This window comes from Buteo buteo, chromosome 9 (genome assembly GCF_964188355.1).
Source record: "Buteo buteo chromosome 9, bButBut1.hap1.1, whole genome shotgun sequence".
Taxonomy (NCBI): Eukaryota; Metazoa; Chordata; class Aves; order Accipitriformes; family Accipitridae; genus Buteo; species Buteo buteo.
Window position 1 is genome coordinate 19,774,247 of NC_134179.1, and position 24,093 is coordinate 19,798,339.

The 24,093-nt window shown below is 44.9% G+C and overlaps 1 protein-coding gene across 5 annotated transcripts in view; it reads left to right on the plus strand.

Moving 5' to 3' along the window:
• SERTAD2 (SERTA domain containing 2) overlaps positions 1-22,693 on the plus strand; it is an 86,168-nt gene extending 63,475 nt beyond the window's left edge. For 3 of the 5 annotated variants that reach the window (XM_075035558.1, XM_075035559.1, XM_075035557.1), the window contains exon 2: positions 17,156-22,693. In XM_075035558.1, coding sequence (XP_074891659.1) covers positions 17,160-18,104 — 945 coding nt within the window. In that variant the 5' untranslated portion in view covers positions 17,156-17,159 and the 3' untranslated portion in view covers positions 18,105-22,693. Of the gene's footprint in view, positions 1-3,574; positions 3,599-7,708; positions 7,732-17,155 lie in introns of those variants that run through there. The other 2 variants (XM_075035560.1, XM_075035555.1) reach the window with 2 other exon arrangements.
• Positions 22,694-24,093: the final 1,400 nt, after the last annotated feature.

Sequence of the window (24,093 nt, forward strand, 5' to 3'; positions counted from 1 at the left end):
GAGGGAGAGCGGCGGAGTTGCTCTTCAAATACCACCACCAACCCCCCCCTCCCCGCCCCCCCCGCCGACGCACGGGGATTCCGGGCCGAAGCAGGTGCGTGCGTGTAGTTGGAATATACTTCTTATCGGGGCTGCTGTGCCGCCCCCGGTAGTGAGGGCGGTTGTGCTCCCGAGAGCCGTGCTACATCCGACTCGAGGAAAACCGGCTTTATCCCGGTAAATTAGCGTGTGTGCTGGGGAACCCCTTGAACCGGCAGGCTGCTGCCTTGATCCGTTTTCCCAGCAAGAGCGGGGACTTCAGGGTACCCCTAAAAGTGCATGCCGTAGTGCCAGGCGAGCTAAAAGGGCCTGGGGAGACTCTCACGCCACTGGAGCAAAGCTGACATATGGCTGGGCAGGACCCGGCTGGCCCTGCTGGCTGGACCTTTCCAGGGGTTGGTGTTAGGGCGGCAGCAGGGCAGGGGATTAGCGTGTCTTTTCCCTGAGCAATAGCACACTTGGGTCTTCCTTGGGAGCACCACCAGCACGGAGAAACAGGCATTTGGGGGGCTTTTGTGAGCAGGGTGGTTCATCTTCTGGGAACGATGGTGAAAAAACTGTTTATTGGGACTTCCTTCAGGGTGGGGGAACGCTTGAAAAAAAATCCTTTTGTGATGCCTCTTTCATTTAGAGCATTTTCTGCTCTACTCATGTCAGTGTGTCAGGATCTGGAAAGATAAGTTATACTAAAGTGTGAAGATAGGAGTGCAGTCACCTGCTGTTACTTCTTGCATTTTGTGAAGCACAGCTGGAAAACCCAGAGCCACTTTTGTTGAAAATCTGTGGAGGGGTTTCTGTGCAGTCCTCTGGGACCCTTGGTGGCTCATTTACAGCTACGGGTCAGCTGCTGGTGTAAAATGAAGCGAATCTGCCCATTTCATCTGCATCTGGGGGAGCTGTCAGCCCCTTTACCCGAACTTCAGCACAGTACGCCAGAGCTGTTGCGTGTGGCAGTCTGTGTTCAGACAAGCCCAAAGCTCTCGGGATCAGGAAGGTCCAGGCTTTTTCAGCTAGTGCCCGGTGAAGTCAGCAGGGTGGCTCTCGCTGCTGTCAGTGGGTGCTGGATTTGGCCACCGTAGGATATGGTATTGCTCAAACAATGGTGGTAGAGGGCTTGGCTGCCCCCTAACATCAGCTTGTGTCTCTCAAATGGAGTAAACAGTTTCTATTTGTGTGAGTTGACATGACACTTCCTACCTTTTTATTCTGTTTTTTTTAGGGATTCCCCTGCACAAATGAAGGTGCCTGTGTCTTACAGGCTTCTCACAGGGTACAAAATTGACAGAGGCACCTCAGTTTCCATCTAAGTGCATGGGAAGCTTTCACATGGTAAAATGAACTGTAGAAACGAATTGTGCTTTCTTAAAGATTGCTGCTGCTTGTACTTATATTGCTGTAAAAATTAAGCAGTTGATTAAGCAGGGTAAATTGAAAGTAGCCCTTTCTGCTTGAAGTTAAAATGCATGCATTTTTACATAATAAGATGGTATCTTTGGAATCTGTTTTAACATAATGAGCTAGTGGTGGTGGTAGAGATAGGAGGAGGATTAGCAGTTTGTGCTGCCAGACAGGTATCTGACAGACAGGTATCTGAGAGCGTGTCCTAGGGAATACTTCCATTGTCCAGGCAAGTATTGCAGCATCTAAAGTAACAGCTGTAGATCTTCCTCTTTTCGTGACTGATCCTACTTCCATTTAAGTTGGTAGCAAAAACCACCCACTCCTTTTCTGCAGGAACTGGATTGGACTGCTAACGAATGAAGCTAGACTTTGTGCATATTAAAACACAGCTTTGATTTTCGTGTCAAGCTGATTTCTTTTTCTCTGAAGCTGATTAAAAACAAAAAGAAACTTGCTAGCTGTAGGTACTTCAGGTTTTGTCTGTAGATGAAGCAGTCTTAAAGAGCATTAAATACGTCTGTAGGTGCTGATTTATTAAGAATTGTAATTGTATTCCTTTATACACCTGCTCTTTTTAGTGGGAAAGATGAAATAATGACAGTTTCTCAGTGTTTTGGTGGAAATAATAACATAAGTAATCCAAGCACTTGAATTGTCTGCCTGAGAGGCATCAGGGAGTTTGAGATCATGTCCTAATATCAAGGAAAACCTCAAATTTCATATTCTAAATATTTTTTTTTAGCTTCCATGAAGTACAACAGATCTTATGCAATATCTAGTTTGAAGGATTTTGCCATCATTTACAGAAGCTGCTTTTATTTTTCCAATAAATAATTCATAGGGAAAAAAAATTTTTTAGGAACTCTGACTTTTTTCACACTGATGTAAAACACTCCTGGCACAGTTCATCTCTGGCAGTGCTAACACTAGACAGGTGATCCAAAATACTTGTGACTATTTTTGCTTTTATGTAACATCTTACAGTGTAATCTGTCAAGCAAGGAGAATGCAGTACTTTGAAAGTGTAAGTAGTCTGCTGGTGATCTACTTTTTATAAGGGCTGGGTGACAAGAGAGACACCTTCTTTTAACTCAGCTTTATCTGTGTAACTGGCTCATGAGAAGACAGCTCCAGTTGCAATGGTTCCTTAACATGCACACGCACACAAATTGGTGCCAGAAGCGGCAGCTTTCAGTTACCAGGTCCAAAGATCAGGAGTGTTCCAAAGGAGAGAGCAAGGTCCAGCTTAAATGTAAGCAGGTTGGCAGTAAGCACAGATCTTCAGTGTAGATGAATCTTTTCCTAATTAATAGTTTGTCGAAAATGGAATTTGCCAATCTGAGAACAGCGCTCATTCTTCAGGGGGATGTAATTGCATGTTTTCTGCCACTTGTTTTATTTCTAAACTTCTGTCGGTCAGAGCAACTGTGCTGTCATGAAGAAATGTCTGTTTTCTGTAAATGGAGAGAGACCCTCAACATGTGTTAGTTCTTTAATTCTTTTATGAACAAAGTCAATTTTTGTGTTTGCTGTGGTGGAGGCTTCAGGTTTGTTCAGCATTACCAATGCAAACACTATAACAAAAAATAAGATAACAATGCTGACTGTTTAACACAAGTGGGGAAAGAAGGCCCTGTAAATGCAGTGCTTAACTTTGTGGTTCGGTGCGCTGAAGTTGAGCAAAACAGCGTCCAAAGCAAACGTGTGGCTGAGAGACAGCAGAGGTTTTGTGGAAGAAATAGGCCTGTATGTCCTGCAGCTGTACAGCACCGATCACAGCAGGGTCCCTACTCGCTGTCTCATGGCTGTCTGGGTATTAAACGGTGTGTTGTTGTGCAGAATAGAAACTGCACAGTGGCATTTGCTTCACTGATGGCTCCCGATGAATGTGTCAGATGCTGGGTGTTGTTGCAAAGTGGCCAGGAGGAGCTGTGAAGAAGTGCTAGACCTGCAGCTGGGAGATTCCTCTGGCGCAAAGGGGAATTCCTGGGTGGGGAAGAGCTGATTTGAGGGACATTTCCAAGGGAGAGCTGGGGCAGTCTCCAGGGGCATTGAGCAGCTGGCGGTACAGCCTCATTGGTCTTCAGGAATGGCTTTAAGTTATGATGACAAGCAAGATGGCTTGAAAGGACTGAAGAAGCTGTCAAGTCACCAGAGAGTGAGTGTTTGGTTTTCACATGTCCCTTCTTTGAGAGTGGAGGCTCAGCTAGCTCAAGTGAGACAGCAGCCACCACCACATCAGAGTGACTGTGGATTCAGGCTGCTGCAGTGATATTAAAACTATGCTCAGAGTCCTGCACTGGGCGAGTTAAAACCATTATTCTTCCAAATAAGGCGCTGGGTTCGGTACTCTGCTCTGCTTGGTACATAAAATCGTAGGTGTTGCCATAAACGTCTGAAGTTCCCAACCTATATAACATGATCAGTGTTTTGAGGAGCAGTGGGCTTAAAGAGGAATTTCTCGTTAATACCGCTCTGGAATTGAGTTTTAAATGGCGTTGAATGACATGAGTCTCAGTCTGTGTAATTATTAGGAGCCAAAGCCTGTTTACTTTGCTTTCACACCAGTAAGATATATTGGATTTCATCTGACAGCTGCTCTTCCCAGTGAAGTTAGAATAAAAATTGTATTCTTAATATAGTAGAATACAAAGAGAAAAGTGCAAATGTGGGTGGTTTTCTTTTATTGTTATTTTTAAAACTGGGCAGCATATGGAAGTAGCAGAAGAAAGAAGTTCTCTTTTCAAAGGAACCCTGAGTTGGTAGAAAGATCTCAACTCACTCTAAAACTTGCTTGGATGATCTGTAACAAACACAACTGTTTTCCCGATCCCGTATTTTCCATGTCCCTGGGAAACCCTTGTGCTGTTTGACCCACACTCACCTTTAATGGAAACTTGACAATTATTGGCTGTTTTCTTATAGTTTCTTAGAGTAGCTGGTAACATTAGTCTTTAAAAAACTCCTGTTGTGCCAGGCAGGCAATAAGGTTGAGTGAACTGCACTATAGAAAGAACCACCCATGACTGGAGGTAAACTATGCGGATATATGTTGGGGTGGAGGTTGAAAGGAGCGTGGAGGGCATATTTGAAGCAGACTGCAACTGCTACAGCAGGTCTGACTAGTTTGAGATGCCTAAAGGCAGCTTTGTCTTAACTTCAGGTAGCTGTAAAATGAAGTTTTAAAACCTAATTCAGAAATACATCATCATCTTCCGGTGCCTCCACAAACTCTTTACTTTTCATGTGTTTCACAGGCACTCTTTCACCCTTGGAAGAAGCATTTAATAGATACATGTACACGTGCATGCATATCATTTGCATATTTTAAAAATACACATTTCATCAAGATAGGAGACTGGCGTTCATGCGCAAACCACAGTGTTTTTTTAAACAGTGGTAACATTTTGCTTTCTTATCGCTCTGTGTGTGTGTATTTGTGTGCATGTGAGAGAGAAGCCACTCTATTTAAGCATTTTTTGGCGTAGCATGATTTGTTGCCAGTTGGTTCTTGTGCCTTTGCCTGTCCCTGTGTAGGAGGAGTGACTTACGCTTCATTAGTCTGTGCTGCGGTCCGAGGGATTTTGACCAGGGTACTTTCATGTTGGCTGTCCCAGGGGTACAATAACCTGCTTAGGTTACCCTCCTGTGATCTAGCTCATGGTCTCCCTTACCCTCTTATTCCGTCTGTTTGGCAAAATTGGCTCTTCTAAACAACCCCTTCCCCTTTCCTCCCCTAACTAAAGTATTCCACAAATAACTTGTGAATGAGTAGAAGAGAGAGGATGTTTTCTGGGTATGTAACTTACAGTGTAAAGCTTCGTGTTGCTGCTGTGCTTCCCCTTGCTGGCAGGGGAACATACATGATACACATGTGCTGTGGTGTGGGGATCTTTTTAGTTGTGGGGAGAATCAGTGTAATACTATCTTGGGTGAGGTGAATGGGTTGTGCCTGACTGAATATGAAATGAAGTTTAGGACATTTAGTTTCAGTTTCCTGATCTCCTCTCCTTCTGTATTTTCTACTCCCAATTTCCAAAGTCTTAGTTTGTGGTTAAGTTTGTTTGTTCCATGTTAATTGACCTGTACTAAGCCTGCTTCAAAATACAGGTTTAATAAACATGTTGTTAAGATACACTATTAAAAGGGTGTCCCCATATACGTTTAAACAATTTATTTGTGAATGTTTAAATGACTACACAAATGTTACGTGGATCCCATGGTGGCTGTTTTAAAGGGTATCGCTTTGGTGTAGTAGTTTTTATTGTGAAATCAAGCAGGTGCCACGAAAAATGGGATCTCTTTCGTCTCTAACTCGTAGCTGTTACAGGTTGAGAATAGTTCAAGGCTGGCCAAAGTTCACTTTATCAGTTTTCAGTAGGCTCCTTCGTAGGACGTGGAAACACATGCTGTATTTCAACAAACACAAGAGCTTTAGTACACTGGACTGAAAGGCCAACAGTTATCATCTTGTCTAACATCACTTAATACCGTCTCAGTAAACTTTCATGTCAAACTTTAACTACCTTTCTTTTTTTTGTTTTGTTTTCACTGGTGGTGGAGAAATATCCAACAGCTTTTCCACCTCTTTAAGGGAAACTTGGGGGTGAGTGGGTGCTTTTTCACAGAACATATTTGTTTGCAGGGCTGTGTTCATTTCATTTAAGCAAAAATGTTGAAAGCAACTCATATGCTGCATAGCTGCTTTAAAAAATGCCAGGAAACACCTTTCTTTCCTCCTCTTAACTCTCAGTAGCGAGAAACTGGTTAGCAAATAAAATCTGCAGACCAGAAACTAAAATGACTTGTCATTGCTGGGATGTATGTTGCATTTTGCAGTATACATTTCTTTAGAAGTTTTTTTTTCTCTCCTCTTCTTTCCCCCTGCTATTCACTGCTTTTCAGTTTGACTGTGATAATTTATTCAACACTGTTTTCAGAGCAATAACCTACTTTTTGACAAGCCATTCAATTCTTTCCACAGTAGTGTGGGTATTTTTTTCCCCCCATGTGTTTATTAAGGGTCTATGACAAGGGGGAAAAACAAGGTATCTTTGGGGAAAAGATGCTACAATATGCTTGAAAGCAAGGATTCAGTCCAAGTAATTATACCTATGTGAGAGAAACTCTCTTATTATACACAAAGGGGTCTCGTCTCTCTTGGATGCACGCACAATTCTCATTAACCTTTGTAGGAATTACATCCAGTGAAGATGGGTCTACAATACTCAGTCCCTATGTACACTAAAAATATCAGCTGGGCCGTGACATGCATGTGCCAATAGAGATGTCTTGTACAATATAACACAATGTTGCCATAATCTATTGTTCAGAGCGATGTTGCAGGGGAGGAGGGATGTATAGCCAGTCTTGCTATTTCATCATTCTCCCTTAGAGTCTGACCAGTAGCATCTTGTCATTACAGGCATGTAATTTTAGCAGTGAAAAGGGAGTGTGTGTTTGCTAGCCTGTGTCACTTTCTGTTGGCCGCGCTAGCTCTTTCAGATTGTTTTGAATTTAATTTGCAAGTAAGGTGCCTCTTTTTAGCCAGCGCTTTGACTGTGCTGATGCCTGCCAGCTCTGCAGTAGGAAGAAATGGAAGGCAGTCAGCCCTTGGCTGAATTGGGCCCTGAAGCAGTACACAGCCATCTTAATTGCTGTTGCTCCACTTCTTGAAGAGGTTATGGCTCTGGTTCTCCCAGCATGGAGCTGCGCGCACGGGCTCCAGCATGGCTCTTTGCCCACTGGTGGGGAGATTTCATCGTGCCGTGGTCCTGCTTGTGGGACCAGCATCTCCTGCTCCTGTGCAAGGAGGCCCAGAGTGCCAGACTTGTGAAAAGAAACAGCCATGTGGAGCAGGGGGAGCTTCTTGGCTGATCCCAGGGAGGTTTGTGTGTAGAAGCCCTCGCATATTTTTCGGGTGACAACAAGCAGAGTCTGCTGAATAATCAGCTAATCACATAGTAAAGTCAGAGGATCTGGCCTAGCGCTGTGCCTGGTTTTATTTACTGCAGCTCTGATTTCCTACTACTGATACCTAGGTGTGTAATGCAGCTCCTAGTCCTTGAGCTTTTGATATTGGCAGCAGAGTTGCTCAGCCTGTGTGTACACAGCACAGTATAATTTGATTCATGCTTGGCAGGCCTGGCTGCTTCCTTAACACTGCCACGTGGAGACCCAAATTTCAGAATAACCTCAGCCCAGCTCTTTTGGGTGGCTCTCGGAAGCACAGAAGCTCAGGCGAGCTGATCCCCAGTGAGGAGGCTCCTGTATGGTAGCACAGGTGCTGTTGTGAGTAGACGGTGCATGCAGCCATCCTGGGGAAGGATGTAAAGAGGATTTGGCACAGAAGTGACCTGAGGGAGAGGGCAGCTTTGCCATCTTGCTGAAAATCTCTCTCCCCACAGTGACTAACCCTAACAAAACAGCTCCTGGTAGCGGAAAGGGGGGAACCTTCCACCTTGGTCTGGCTCAAAGCAGGTACCGCTGGGGTTGGTGGTCAGCGGGGCTGCATCTGCACCAAGCCTGTGAAGGGCTGAGGCAGCATTAGCGGTCATAGAAAGCTTGTTTCATAAAACTTCCAGTTAAGGACAAGACCGAAAAAGGACTGGCTGGGGTCCTGTTTGCATCTGCTGGGTGCTGTTGTAAGGATGGGAAGTCCTGTCTGATGCAGAACATTGGAGAATTGGCATTTTGGCTGTGTGAGACCTTTGAGATAGAAATTACTTCTTGAGATAGAAATTACTTCTGCTGGGCAATCCAAATCTGTTATTTTTTCCAGTAAAGACAACTGCCTTCCTGTATGTGAATAAAACCTATTTTGAATAAATATTTTCTAGGCCTGTTATGTTACAAAGCTATACCCCCTCTCTTGCTTCGTACAGAAAAGAAGTTGTCAGAGTTGCTCGGAGCTTTTGCTCGACTTCAGCCTCGCAGCTGGTTTGAAATACGCCTAGCTAGCTTTTCACATACAGAACCTGTGCGGTCTTGTTCACCTTCTAATTCTGCCAGCGTAGTCTTTAATGGTTTAACGAGCTAACAAGTGCTTGTCTGATTTAAACTTGCATTACGTTCTGCTACCCTGATAGAATTCCTAATATTATAAACACCCTTAATAACACAGCTATAATCTAGAAAACCTGCTCTCCTTTTTCCAAACAATTACTTAATGAGGCAGTAATTTATTCTAAGCTATATTTATTGGAGCCCATTCCAGCTTTATCAGACATACTCTGTTTGGTGTGTGCAGTTAGTCAAAAACATTAAAACTGCTCCACTTCTTCCAAGGGAACATGTTACATTTAGCAAACTGACAGCATTAGAAACTGTTTCCAATTTAATAGAAGCATATGTTTCCTGCAAGACTTAACACACTACAGAGCTGGAGATTGCCTTCGACTGTGGCTTTGCCTTTTTTTAGCATGGTAAAAAGGAGCTGGAAACTGAAGGCAGAAGTGGAGTTTGTAGTCATATTTTTGGTTGTTTTGCTCACTTTTGTTTTTCAGAGAGCCTTCTAGCAGGGCTTCCACGGGCTGCAAGTTTAAGAAACTATCAAGAAAGTAGTGTGGGTGGTGCACGTAGAGCTCTTGCTCGAAACGCAGTTTCTGATCATTAACAAACAGCAAGAGCTTGCTTTGCCCTCTGGGCCTCAAATAGTACAGTATGCAACAAGGGAGAGCAGGCAAGGCACGAGGATGGAAACAGTAGGATCAGATTACAGTTTCAAAATATCGCTGGAACACGTTGGCTGGCGTTACACTATTGACTGGTTTTATAATTGCTTTGCTTATTTGCTAGGGAAGGCTTCACCTTACTTTCTGATTAACGTGGACACTCCTTTGGGGACCTGGGTACTCCAGGCTCCGAATGCCAAAGTCAACCCCTGTGAGAGCTGCATGACTTCAGATGCTCTGCAAATGAGAGTCTGAGCTTCCTCTGATGTCTTGTCTTGTGTTTGCTAGGAGATATCCTTGCACAGTCCCTAACTAATTCCTGCTTAGATTAGCCTCTGAAAGTCACCCACTATGGTTTCCCTTCTTACTTCAGTTTTAACTTGAGACTAGAAGAGACCCCTGTGACTCAGCTTGCTAACTGCTCTCCCCCAGTCTTCACTTGGGGGTGCCTAAAGCAGGGGGCTAAGGCTGCATTTCTGTAGGGAGAGGGAAGCTGCCTTTCTTGCTAAATGCAGGAGTGGGGTGCAGAGCAGCTTTGCTTGCCTCTGCTTCTTCCGGAAGAGCTGAGGTTCACCCATCCACCACAGGAGATGGGAACTGAGTTAGGTCCCTATAAAATATACAGGAGAAATACCTGCCACTTACAGTTACTGCTGGCACCAACAGCCTTGCAAACATAAAAAACAATTCCCTGTACTCTCTGGAAGCACAGAGCTACCCAGGAGGCCAATTTTTTGATATAGCTCTAAAGGAGAATTTTGTAAGTGCTTATTAAACCTCATTCAGTTTAAAAAAAAAAAAAAAAGCCGCCAGAATTAATGTACAATGTAAGTGTCGGGGAAAACAAACCTTGTAAATGGGGAATGTCTGAGCACAGGGTCTGGAAAGGACAGAAACCTCAGCACAGCTCTGTTCCCTGTACCTCTTTTCTAGTGTTGGGTTTGTTTTTTTTTTTAACTCACATGTGACATGAGACCCAGTTCTTACCAGGCAGCAGTTGTCAGGAGCCCTCTCTAGCCAGGCAACATGGACGCATTACACTCGAATAAGTAAAATCTGCATCAGAGCCTGAGAAGCAGCCTTGGAAAAAAAAACAAAAAAAAGGAAAAACCCACACCACCCGTCAGTGTACAAATTGCGAGCCAGCTGCAGCATATTGAATGTAGCTGTGCGTTACTGCGTGGTACATGCTGTACTAGCTCCCGGGGATGCTGCTGTGCCAGGATTTAAAGACCCCAGTGTCAACAGATGAAATCTTCAAGGAGGGGTGATTTTCATCACACTGTGGCTGTCGCCTCTGAAAGTCCATGTTGCTTATTCGCTCCAGTCCTGGAGTTAAACCTTGACACCGAGGCTGTTGAGCTTTCTTCCTTGTTTTTTAGCGAGGCTAGGAGAGGGTGCCAGATTTATACTGGCGTTCCCCTCCACTGTTTCTCTTCCTTTCCAGCTTTGAATGGGAGGAGGATGCCTGCGCTCTCAGAGAGCAGGCTGGCTCCCAGCTGCTGGGGCAGGTTTGCTCTGCTTTGCCAGGATCCTGCAGGCCAAGGAGCATCATTCTGCGGTGGCTGAGCCCATGGTCCTGTCCCGAGGGGGTCTTCCTGAGATGTGGCTGCTCTCCATCTCTCTGCCATGGCCTTGGGGATGTGGAAACAGGGATGGGGAGAGAGAGGTTTACCTGTTTGCCTCCCTACCTCTAGGGGACAAATGCTTTGAAGTCGTGGGGACTGGTTACAAGCTCAGGTGGTCCCTCAGGCTGGATGCAGCAGCACTGAAATGCCTCATGGCAACCCAGCCTGCCTCTGCTAGCTCAGAGGATCTAGTCCTCTTCTTGCCAGTTAAACCCAATTGGCACAAAAGGCCTTTTTATTTTGGTCCTGCAGCTATCTATGCCAAATCCTGGTCCTGCTGAAGTCAGTAACAAAACATTCATTGACTACCGTTGGGCCAGAATACAGCCAATGCAACCCTCAAGGATGAGGAGTGAGGGATGGAGGAGAGGAAAATAATATTTCACGTGCCAGAAGTGACACAGAAGGTGCTTGCGTAATTTACTGGATAGAGTCTCTGAGAAACCCTGGTGGGGTTTATTTACACCTGAAGTTTGGGAAACTTTGTTTTGGGAATGAAACGTACAAATTCAGTACTCTCTTTGCGGTTTGGGGGGCTTTTATGGGGGTGTGTGTTTTTTGTGGGTGGTTTTTTTTGTGTGCACATGTATGTGTGAAGTAGTGTTTTATTTTAATTCCCCCAAGTTGCCTTTTTCTTTCTCTCTCTCTCTTTCCTGTGGTTTTAATTACCCAAGATTTCAGAAAGTAACCAGTCCTGCTTTAAACTCCACTTTTTGCACGAGCCCCTGCTGTTCACGTCTGTTTTTTTGCATTTGGCTGTGTGGAGAGGAATGGTTGCCTGTGGACTCTGGGGTTTGATGCTTTTACCTTTGTAAGCAACATGGCGTTTGTTCTAGAAGTGAACCTTGCTGTATTAAGCTGTTCATCCTTTAGACCTACTTATAGGGTGGCGTAAATATGTGAGTGGAAATGTGACTTCTTAAAAATCCTTTTCTGCTGTCCCTTTTGGTGTTTGGTTCCTCTTTTTTCCTTCCTGTCTGCCTTGATGAGTAGGGAGGGACTAGCGGGTTGTGGAATTGATTTCCAAGGGAAGCCCTCAGTCTTGAGAGACATCTTAAACTAAACTGTTAAAAGCCTTTGAGAATTAAAGTTAAAGGGTATTTTTATTATTGGTGAGATAACCTAATCACTTTTCTCCTCTGTTTTTACATATCTAGTGCTTCCCTATGCCGAACTCCCAATTATTAAAGACTTCAGAAATAGTCCAGCAGTGACAAAGTATAACATCCTAAGTACAATCGATAAATACAATACTTCTCTTGTGATGTGTGTGTACCTCTGTCCTCTGGAGAGCGAAGGATTCGTCACTAAGTGGGCTCAGAGACATAGTCGGGCATTGCACAAGCTTTTCTGTGTTTAATCGATGATGGTTGACTCCAGAGAACCACCAGCTCCAGACTGATTATCTCTTCTACTGAGCCCCAACTGCATTTTTTTCCAGCTCTGTCTGAAGAGCATGCAGAACTAATAAAAGGAAGCTAAATGACATGCAAATGAAAAAAATATATATTACTTTTGTTTTTCAATTAAGAAAAGCCAACTCCCAAACAATGCTAGGGTTTCTCTGGCTCTGAGGCGTGTGCAGTCACCCTAAATGGGCAAAAAAGCAAGTTGCATCTCAGCAACAATGGTTCAGCTTTTGGGTCTGGGTCTTCCAGAGCAGGAGCCAACTGGTGCATAATATTGAGGAAGACCTCCAAGTAACTCCCCCTGTCCCAGTCCCTGGATAAATGCAGTTTTTCCATTGCCTTTCTTCAGCTTTCTGGTTCCACATACCGAAGTAACATTGAAAACTAACTTGCATACCAGAACCCTGCAACACCCTTTATTAAAACAACAACAACAAAGCAACATGCCATCTCAGCTTTTAACGCTTGGCCCCAAAATTATGTTTGCTGGCAGATGGATGGAAATGCAGCAGAAATACATCTGGCTGGGATTGCTGCTCAGCCAAAATAGATGCACAAAAGACCCTCCATGGATGTGACCCTTTGTTGCTGCCTGTCCAGTCTTGTGTTTTGGTGGGTTGATGTTGTCTTGCTGTCCTCATTATGGCCATATGACTTGGTAGGCCAACTCTGTCTTCTGACACTTGGGAGGGTGCAGGTATATCTCATTTTGTACTGATCTTTGGCCAACCCAATCTGTAAGTTTGGCATTTTCGTTTTCCCAGCAGGAGCTTTGGCTGGAAAGGCTAGGAGCAAAGTTTTTGAGATGAACAGAACTGAACCAGATCAAATGTTGGTATTGTACAGCTTGGGTTTTTTTTTTAATGTTGTTCAGTATCTTCAGATGTACAACATTGGTCTCTTTAATGTAGACATGAAACTGTTGGTTGAAGGCAGGAAGAGATGGTTTGAACTGTAAAAAACAAACAGGCAATGTTGTCTTAAGCTCTGATGGTCAGAAACTATAAAATTCCTTTATGGAGATCCAGAGAAAGGCTTGCAAGCCTGAAAGCATGTCTGTTTTTACCAACTCTATCAGTTGGTCTAAAAAGATACTGCCTTCTTGCTTTACTTAGAATGAATAAAGTGATTTATGGAGACTGGAGGAAAATGTTTTTACAATTCGCATTTGCGTGCCTGAGAAGGGAATAAAATAAAACTTTATAAAGCTGAGAGTCTAGCGGTGCTCATTTGAGCCCCCTGTTTGGGGGAATAAAACCCCCTTGCTTAGGCTGGCATCCTGCTTTGCTGCTTTAATGGTTAAACCTGCTTCACAGAGCATTACTGGGGAAAAGGAAACTGAAACCAGTGCTGAAAAGCTAGTAGGTGAAATGGGGAGTTGCTTGAACTATTTCATCTTTTAAAAGGACAAGCTCTGAACCAAGCTATGTGAAGATCGAGTGAGATGTGAAAGCTTGACAGTCATACATACAGGAAACCTTGAATCATTTCTAAGCTTCCTGGAAGATGACATAGTGAGGTTATCATTGTGTTTACTAATGATTCCATAGCTCTTACTGATCAGCTTAAAAAATGTCTTAACTACCAGCACCTGAATCTTGGATGCAAATGGGCTCAACTGGGTTCATTCAAAATGCCTGCTGATGTCCCCTGACAATAATAATTAATAATTGAGCACAGGGAACAGGGCATGGCCACCCGAATGGTCTGTTTTCTTTATCACAGGGAAAAAGGTTTGCTTTGTACAGTTAATATTTTTATACATTCCTGGCAGAGCCTGACAAACTTCAAAACTCTCATAGTCCCCAAGCCATTTAAAAATTTCTCCTTTAAATAGAGCATTGCAGAAGGAGCATTGGTATGTCTTTAGGACAGAGTCTGTCTTTTTTCAGGAGGAGGAGATAGTAGGAAGGGACGGAAAGCTGCTAGCTCTCCTTCTAACCCACTGTTGCCTTGAAAATGTGCTGGACTTGGGCAGGGGTTTCGATTCTTGCTAGCCTGGTCCTCCCTTTCTTGCTCTATCTGTCCGAAGTAGAAGGAAGCGTGTCCGTCATGAACATTTGAACAGCAAAGCCCCCCCTCACGCCCCAAACCCACGTGCACAGCTCTGGAGTAGTCCATGGAAGTGACACTAGGGAGCAGAGAAAAACCAGACTTCGGCAGTAGTGCTAAATTTCAGGGGTTTTGTTCACCCAAGATTCCAGGCGCGGGGATCGCTGGTAGCTGGCCAAGGAGCTTGGATGGCAGCCTACCCGTTCCTCAGCTCTGCTCAGCTTGCTCTCTCCCCCCGCCTTTCTTTTTTTAATTGCATAATATGCTAGAAAATGATCTGGATTTGGGACTTATTTTTAACTAGAAGAGGCTCACTTCACCCAATCTGATTTTGGCTTTAACAGCCAGCAAATATTTTCTGAAGCTCTTTTCTTTTTGCACTGAAACCCTGGCTTCTTCTGTCCTCTCTCCCACTTTGCAAGGGCTCTTTGCTTTTAAATGTTTGTCAGCCAGTCTTGGGGATGTTTGCAAGTCCTTAGCTACGTTGTCTGCAGAACTGGTGTATGACAATCAAATTGGTGTTAGACCTGCCTGGTGCAGTCATTTTGCAGGCACGGATCCCATTGGGGGAACTGGGAATTGTACTCAAATAAGGAAGGAAAGTATTGTCTCCTAGATGATAGCTGCGTAATAAAGCTCATACGAGAGGAGTCAGGTTTGACATTAAAGATATATATGTCTGTTGCAACTTCTCTTTGTGTAGCTGGGGCTGGAAAGCATCTTCCAATTTTTTTTTTTAAAACGAGGCAGAAATCTTCATGCCACTTTATTAGCGTTTTGTTAAATGGAGGGAGGGATGCAGGGATAAACAGGGAGCTGTCTGATCCTATTAAAAGGGCAACTGGGTTAGCGCTCCAGCACCTCACCACTCTACCTGGAAAAATGAGAGAGTAAAGCCAAACATTTGCCCTAATATGTGGAAGCAGGCCAAACGTGGGCTACTCCTCTGCGAGGCCTGCGATCCTACCCATCTCCGCAGGACTTTTCCTCAGCTGATTTGATGCAGCCCATGGGACAGGCAAATGAGTGTATTAACGGCCTCTGCTCCTTCTAGTTTTGATTTAGATGTGATAAAACAGCCTGTCTGGTTAACTGGGTCCATGCAGGTAGTGGGGAAGAGAGTCAAAGGGAACCTGCCATCTCACAAGCACTGAAAGAAGTGCGTGTCACAGGGACTGTGCTGTTTCACTCAAGTAATCACGGATATTTCAACAAACCGAACCCTGGCTACTCACCAAAGGTGGGTGGTGGTGTGGGGCAGAGGGTTTCTGACCCTAACGCCCTTCCAGTTCAGATGTATAACATTAGATTGTGCCTCTGTCACAGCACAGTGATTCCTTCATTCTTCTGCATTTGGGGGGATCTTCATGTCACAAAAATAATGGTGACAAAATGAGGCTGGGACTGTGCTGTGTAGAGGAGCACTTCCAGGTGCTCTGAAACATCCTGGAAGAGACAGCACTGGGGATTGAACTGCCCTACTTACTCTCAGCTCAGAAATGATTTATGATGTGGGGCAAGTTTGGTAAAACTCCCTTTGTTTCCTTCTTCAAAATCTGCCATCTGACCAGGAGAAAAGCACATGCATTTATGCTGATTTTTGTTCTTTATAAAGCCCTACGGCATTCTTTTGTTCTCAAATGAAACCTGACATGGATGTAGTCCTGAGTGAGGAACACGCTTTGCTGGGAGAGAAGCAAAGATAAATGGTGCATCTGTAGTGATGCATCCTTGCTGTGGTGCAAAAGCTATTCTGTCTGTGGCTAGCAAGCTCCTGAAAGTCTTGTGGGAGGAAGCAAAGGCTGTTGGCATTGCCTTAGCCAGTCAGAAGCTGAGGAAAGGATTTCAAACATTGCTGTGTGAAAATGTTTCCCATACCCAGAAGAGCAGGGGGTGAGAGCACAGCCCACCCCAGCCCTCTGTCAGAGCTGCCATTATTTCATGTGCTGGTGGGGACACAGCAGATCCCCCCCACCAGTGCAAGGGGCAGGCAGGGCCCACGCTCCCATGTGGATTCAGAGTGTGGAACTAGGGGTGCTCCTGGGGGCCCAGTTCCTGGAGTGGGGTGCTCAGTGCTTCAGGAGACACCAAACTCCTTTGAAGCTTTCTGAGGCAGATGTCCCCATCCTCAAACTGGGACCCAGGCACTGTCAGGATTGAAGGCCCTGGCTGCAGCAGCAGAGCGTAGTGCAGAGAATGGTCTTGGGGATCAGACTAAAAGACCTGACGGATCATCTTCATCTGTAATTTATCTAATTCCGAGTGAAATAACTGCATTTCCTGCTCTAGTAGTTTAGTCCTTAGGTGATCAGTTGAATAAACCCACAAGGTCAGCTATGCATCTATCCTGGTGTGCTAAAAGGTTGAATCTCCCAACTTCACCAGGAAGGTTTCTCTCAGTATACAATTGCTTGAGCCTTGGTCCCCTTCCCCCTTTGTGCACACTTTTGAATAAAAAGGGAAATTCGTTATAAGAACCTTGGTGTATTAGTCTGTATTCCCATGCATAGTACCGCATCAGGCAGGAAATTTAAACAAACGTTCAGTATAGTATCTGTAGCTTGTGCACCTACGTACAGATATTTGGGGACCATACGCTCAATGTACACAAGAGTGAAATTTGCTGCCAAGTGTGCAAGGGCTTGAGTTTTATAGAAGCTGTTTGAATTCTTGCTTGGAATTTACCAGTATAGCTGTGCTTAAACACGATGGACCACAGCACTGTGTTCAGGTGGCTTCTGCTTCCTTAATCATGCTGCTGTGGGCCATGAGTGATTTATTTACGTGGACAGATTTCCACTTGTGACTGTTAGGGGTAAGCGAGGAGGGGACAGAGTGGCCATTCTGTCCATGCTGCATGTACAAGGGAGTAGATGGATTGGGATGGTGATTCAGGTGGGAAGAACAGCTTCAAGCTTTGCTGGCTTCATTGGTCTCTTCTCTTTCCTTTCAGATATATGTTGGGGAAAGGAGGAAAGCGGAAGTTTGACGAGCATGAAGATGGGTTGGAAGGCAAAGTGGTGTCTCCTACTGACGGTCCCTCTAAGGTGTCTTACACCTTACAGCGTCAGACTATCTTCAACATTTCCCTTATGAAACTTTATAACCACAGGCCATTAACCGAGCCAAGCTTGCAAAAGACAGTTTTAATTAACAACATGTTGAGGCGAATCCAGGAAGAACTCAAACAAGAAGGCAGCTTGAGGCCCGTGTTTGTGACCGCTTCGCAGCCCGCCGACCCTCTCAGTGACAACTTCCGCGAGGCCCAGCCGGCGTTCAGCCATCTCGCCTCCCAGCCCCTTCTCCCCGCTGACTTCGTAAGCACTACACCCCTGGAGTCTTGCCTCACCCCAGCCTCTTTGCTTGAGGACGACACTTTTTGCACTTCCCCAACTGTCCAGCATGATGGTCCGACAAAACCACCACCTCCTGCTCTCCAACCAGTAAAGGACAGCTTCTCCTCAGCCTTGGACGAAATCGAGGAGCTTTGTCCAGCACCTACCTCCACAGAGGCAGTAGCAGCCGAAACAGCAGCCGATGACTCTAAAGACCACCCCAGCGAGTCCAACATTCAAAAGCCTGAGGGCCTCCCAGAGAGCAGAACGGCCGAATCAAAACTCATGGACTCACTACCTGGCAACTTTGAGATAACAACTTCCACAGGTTTCCTCACAGACTTGACCCTGGATGATATTCTGTTTGCTGACATTGATACGTCCATGTATGATTTTGACCCCTGCACATCTGCCACGGGGGCTGCGTCAAAAATGGCACCTGTCTCAGCAGATGAGCTCCTAAAAACTCTCGCTCCGTACAGCAGTCAACCAGTAACTCCAAATCAGCCTTTCAAAATGGACCTTACAGAACTGGATCACATCATGGAGGTGCTTGTTGGGTCTTAAAATAGAGAAATATAGCAACTTTTTGTTTTTTAATTTTAAGTACCAGTATATACACTTGGTAGTATTTCCATAGTCCCTCCCACCCCCGATTCACAGCACTGTGCATGCGTCCTTGCTTGCCTTTTTTGAAAAGAAAAGGATCACACTAGTTTTTGCTTCAAGCAGAGTTGGAGTGCCTTCATCCATGTATGACCACTTCTAATGTATTTTTTTTAAAGTGGTTCCTCAAGGAAGACCGAATATCCTGGTATAGGAAAGAATATGTATTGTAGACAATGTTATGTTATTACAAAAAAAGAAAAAAAAAAAAGAAAAAAATTGTAAAAGCTAAGCACAAGGATTATGTTGGGGAAAGCTGTAAATTGCATGTGCATATTTGTCTATTTTTTCTATAAGTTTTATTGCAAGAGGTAAAAAATTTTATTATTTAGATAATCTCAATACCATTTTAGCCCTGTATAGGTTGACTTAGCAATTCAGCCTTTTGGAGGCATTAACCTGCTCCTCTTTAAGTGTTGCATTTACATGGCTGTTTAGAAACTGCTGCCCAAATTTATTTTATATTTTTGTACAGATTCTGCAGTTTATGATATTGTTTTTTCTAAAAACAAATGCTGTTTATACACACAAAAAAATAGCTATTTTGATAGGATTTGCTCACATAGTTCCTGCATAATTCAGATGTACAAGAACCACTTGTACTTTTATACAGAGTTGTAATGTTTTATATGTGTATGGTGCAAAAGAGAAAATTGGATCAAATAAGCCTGCAGTCGGTTTCCCTGAATGCAAACAAAAAAGTGCTTTAAGAAAGGGCTGGGAGCTGCTTCTGCAGGAGTTTCACAAGTGTTTGCTCCCTGCTATACCCACTGCACACTACTGTGATTCCTGAAACTTAGAGCCATGTCCTTTTCCAACACGTATGTGAAGCAGTTGGCAGGAAACAGTTGTGGAACTTCACCCGAAGAGGTCCTGAGCGCCACCACAGCTGCAGCCTCCCCACCCCAGCGCCGGGGCGTCCATCCCGCGTGACGTGGAGCGCCTTAACATGGCGGCAGATCAGCACTTCCTCACCCAACGCTCTGGGGAATGGTTTTGAGGGGGAACGTGCCCATTGCCCACTTCCTGACCGATGGGCATATGTGCGTAGCGGGCAGAAGACTGGCATTGACAGCGTCCACTCACCCTTTCTTGGAGCATTTTCCTTCCCTCTCCCCACCTCACTGTGCTAAGTGCTGAAAAAGGCAACTTCAGTATTACTGCAGTGAAACTCATCTCTTAACTGCACTGGATGGACTTGCTTTAATATCCATTGCTGTTGAAACTGGAGCCAGTCGTGTTACATCCCTTGGCATCTCATATAGGGTTGGTTTCTTGCATCAACTGTGTTACCTGCTTTACACTTTATAGACCCGTTTTACAATGAATATACAGACACAGCTTTCTATGCATGGTCCCGTTTCCCCATAACACCTGAGAAGTCTTCTCATTACTGCACCAATAGCATTTTTTAAGTTCATTGTGGTGTACATTTAATTTAAAAAAAAAAAAAAGTTTGCTATGTATCATGCCTATTGCTGAAGTTGCTATGGCATTTTAGTTTTTCAATGGTACTTTAGCTGTTGAGCGCCGGTTACAACCTATATTGTTGACATGCCTATGGCTTCTTTAGGAATAACTTTTATATTTATTTAAGAAATTTTAAATTATGTTTTACGTCATTTGGCAATGTTCAGTCAATTCTGCTCCCTTCTTGTCATGGATGAAATTGGGTCTTGTCTGCCTTTTAAGGAGGTGGCTTTTTATAAATTGGCACTTTAAAACAGGCCATGTATATTTATTAGTATATAGCTAGATAGAAGTAACAGGCACACAGACACAGTATAAAAGCAAATATGTTTTGCAATGAAGGAACTCCTAATCAAAATGAAATGCGTCATGTACAATTATGAAATGCACTTCTGGCTCCTAATTCATCTGCCAGGGTGAGATGTGGGGCTGATGGGGGGAACTGGCTGAAGGGGTGGGTTTGCTTTCTTCTTTTTTCCAAGCTAAACTCAGTGAAGCAGTGGGATGCTGATGGATTTGCAGTTGTTTCCTTACACAGACTGGGGGGGGGGAAGAGTAAGTTACTGCTTCAAACAGAAAACCATTGACCAAGTGTAGCTTTAGGGACCATCGGAAGTGAGGGGGTGGGGAAGGAGGGGAGACAGCTCCATCTTGCACCCAGCAGTGACTGGACCTTGCTCAGCCCTTGTAGGAAAACAAAACCGCCCTGCCAGATTCTGCACCTCTTGTACCAGGAGTAACTGGGAAGGCTAATATGCAAGGGTAGTGTGTCTGGCACAAACCTGTAGGCACCTGGTAACATCAACAGTTTCACACGGTAACTTGGTAAGCACTTGCCTTACCATGGTTAAAAACTGATTTACAATATGCTGGAGCTGCCCCTTTTGTTTTTGTTTTTTTTTTGATTACTTATGCATTTAAACAAATACCATATGCTAGGCAAGAGTTCACATCAATGCCATTTTTGGAGAGCTGTGTTGTTAAGCAGGGTTAGTTGAAGTTTTGTATCCGCAGAACAGGAGACGAGCTCTAAATCCACTTTACCACTCAGAAGACAATGTCTGTGTATCCTTGGTGCTGACGTGCATATCCTATGGCAGAGTCCTTACAGGAATCCCATAGGGCATAAACATACCTGACTTATGGGGCTAAGCAAAAGGTTAGCAGGCTGGTGCTGCTCTGTAACCACAGCAGGCTATGGAGGGAAGGGCTCAGCTGTGGCTTTCTCCCCACATGGTCTCTAGCGTGGCCTTTGCCATGGTCCTAACAGCAGCCACGCATGGAACATCTCTGAGACCTACACCAGGGATGGAGATTGACATTAATGTGCAATGAAGTGACAAGATGGGAGCAGAATAAAAGAGCTTTGGATTTGAAGTGATTTTTTTTGTTTTTCATAAATTATTTATTCTTTTTTTTTCTTTCTGTAAATATATTTATTTTATTGTGAAGCTAACAACATCTGGATTGTAACATGTACAGAATGTATGGTAGGAATGTATTCTCTTGTAGGAATGTAAATCTGTATGAAAAAAAGGTATGGGATCCAGATTCAGAGAAAATTAATTGAGTTCCAGTCAGGATATGCATGGTTCACATGCCTTTTTCCTGCCCTCCCCCTTTTCTAATATGGGTCTGGTTGTTTGAAATATGCAAAAAAGGTATGGATGAGGGACAGTTTGATGTTCAAAATTAGTCCTAGTCAGGCTCCTACCCTGTCAGCTTCTTGAGACTGGCTTCCCCCAGCACTCTGCTGGAATCCGCAACAGGAGACAGGAGCATATGCAATCATCTCCATCATGCTGGCCTGGTAAATGTTTGAAAAAGGTGATTTTTAATTTATTTTTTTTTTAAACACTCATGGGAAGCCCAGCTGAAGTCCCTGGGGCTGGACAGCTGAAGAAGATTGCAGGATGTTACTTCCAGCCCCAGAAGTTGCAACAGAGCTGAAACCACCTCATTGTCAGAAGGTAAGGCCAGACAAGAAGTCACGACCGCAATTTGCACGTGCAGCAGAGGGTTTGCTTGCTCACGATCAAGCTACCCACGTTGCTCTGTGCGTCTGACCAGCCCGTCCTTGGACAGCACAGGTCCCCTTCGAGAGCCCGACGGGACCACACAGCCCTATATGCAAAGGAAGGCGAACTTCCCTCTTCAGGAGAACATCATTGAGCAGTGTCCTATATAAATGCATCAATCTGGCACCTTCCCTGTAGCCAGCTAGAACAGCAAGACAGTAAAGCCACCGACTGAAGCAATCGCTAAGAATAAATTTGGACCTTGTGAAAGGTAATTTGGTTTTTCCTCAATACTGTGTGGTAATAGCCTGGGTAGTTTAAAACCAGTGTTTTGAATCCAAAGTTTACACTTTTATCACCATTAAATTGGTTAAGTTGTAATGGGTCCTGTCTGACAACGGTTTAAGTCACTCCAGCACATCATGAACTTTTTGTTCTTGTTACTGGGATTCTCCTGGTTTTGTTTTGTTTTTTTCCCCCCATCAGGTTTCAGTATCCTGCTTCTGTGTGAGTTGCTTTCAGTGCTATTAATTAATGAGACTGAACATTTTTGAAGAAATTAGTTCTTTTTTAAGCACTTTTTCTGAAAATAAGCCTAATGCAAGTTCTGGAACCTCTTTAAAAACACAAATTGCAGATAAAATCCCAACCTCGACTCCTATCTAGTTCTGAGCGTAATCCATACTAGCGCCTGTAAAGGCTAAGATTCTGGAAAAGGTGTAAATAGTGTGACATGTTCAGTGCATGGTTGTTTGAACAGGGCTTGTTATTGTCAAAAAAAAAAAAAAAAAAAAAAAAAGGCTGTATTTCCCCTTCCCCTCCCACAGACCTTAGAGCTGTGCCTTTTCTATGCAATATTACAGACATATACATCTGAAACCAGATTACTGTATTCACATGTAGGTATGGGCTGTAATCAAAAAAACAATTGGACAAATGTACATGGAAATGAGCAGTCTTACTTTTGTAGTTTTATATTATACAATAAACAGTTAAAATAAACTCTGGCTTTGTTCTTTCAGTAAGGGGGACAGACCCTACAGCTCAGCAGGAGAGGGGTCTCTCCCCGCAGGGGGACAAGGGAGGGCCAGCCCAGTCGGACAAAAGAAACCTCACCTTGTGGGAGGCCTGTTCCTGGCCTGAGGCTTTTGTCCCCGACACAGAGAGGTGCCCTCGGTGGCCGCATTCTTCTGTGGCGCTTCTTGGACTACGCGTGCCAAGAGGTGCTCGGCTCTGCCGTGGCTCGAGCCGCAGCTCCGAGCCGGACCGTGTGGTTCGCGCAGCTCACCAGGGTGCCACTAGGCTAGCCGAGAGTGGAATCTATCGAGTTTTAATACCTATAATGCACTGTCCTTTAGGGCATTAAATCCCAGCAGGAAACATCTGATATCTTAATCCACTGCTTCATTTATCAGTGCCCTCTTCCCCCCCCCCTCAGGTGACTGGTGTTCGCTTTCAGGGCCAGCCAGGAGGGAGATCTCACCCCTGTCTTTGGCTCAAGCCTTTTGTGGCAATAAAACAGGGAGCGCAGCCCGGGAGTGCCGTTCGGGCTGGCCCTGGCTGCGGTGCACAGCACATGAGTCACCCCCCTCCCAGCCCCCCCAGCACACGCTTTGCCGGGCCTCCTACACCCACAGAAACATGACTGCTCCATTTTGGAGTTACAGCAAACCAAAAACCAGACAGAAAAGCAGTGAGTTTTCCCCGTCCTGACATGCCGCACATAGCATCTCAGCTGCAGCGAACTGGCTCATGTTACCGGCGCAGCAGCCAGCAGCGGGGCACAGGCCTCTGTGCACCAGCTGCCACTCGGGGACAAATGGCTGCGGGGACATGGGGCACTAGAAACGCAAAAAAAGGAGAAGTGGAAGAATTAAAGCCAGCCCAGGGATTGAATTTCTGTCCGCTCAGCAAGCGCCACGCTCAAAGGGGTGAAACGCACCTGAGACTACGGTGCGAACGCTTTCCCTGGCGGCTCCGCTCCCTTCCAGTCTACAACGGTGCTCGCCCTACACCGACAGACTGCTGGCTCCCGTACACACATTTCCAGTTGTCAGTGCATCAACCTGATGCAGGACACAAGGAGATGCCACTGTTGCATTCCCAAAGCTGCTCCAGTTTTGTTGCCACCTACCTTGTAAGAGCTCGTTTTCTCACTTGTGACATGTTAGTAAGAGATGCCTCCAGCCCAAAACGTCAAGGCTACACACAGAGCCCTACTTACCCTTTCCTTAAGTGAGTGGCTTCCCACCCGCTCCAACCCTCCAGCTTTCCAGCTCAGCAAGGGCAAACCATTGCTGTGGGCTTTTAAAATGGGGTACCTGTGTGGAGAGCCGATGAGCTGCATCTCCCTCTAGTGTCTGCCCCCGACCCGAAGACTCCCTGGCGGCTGCCAGGCATTT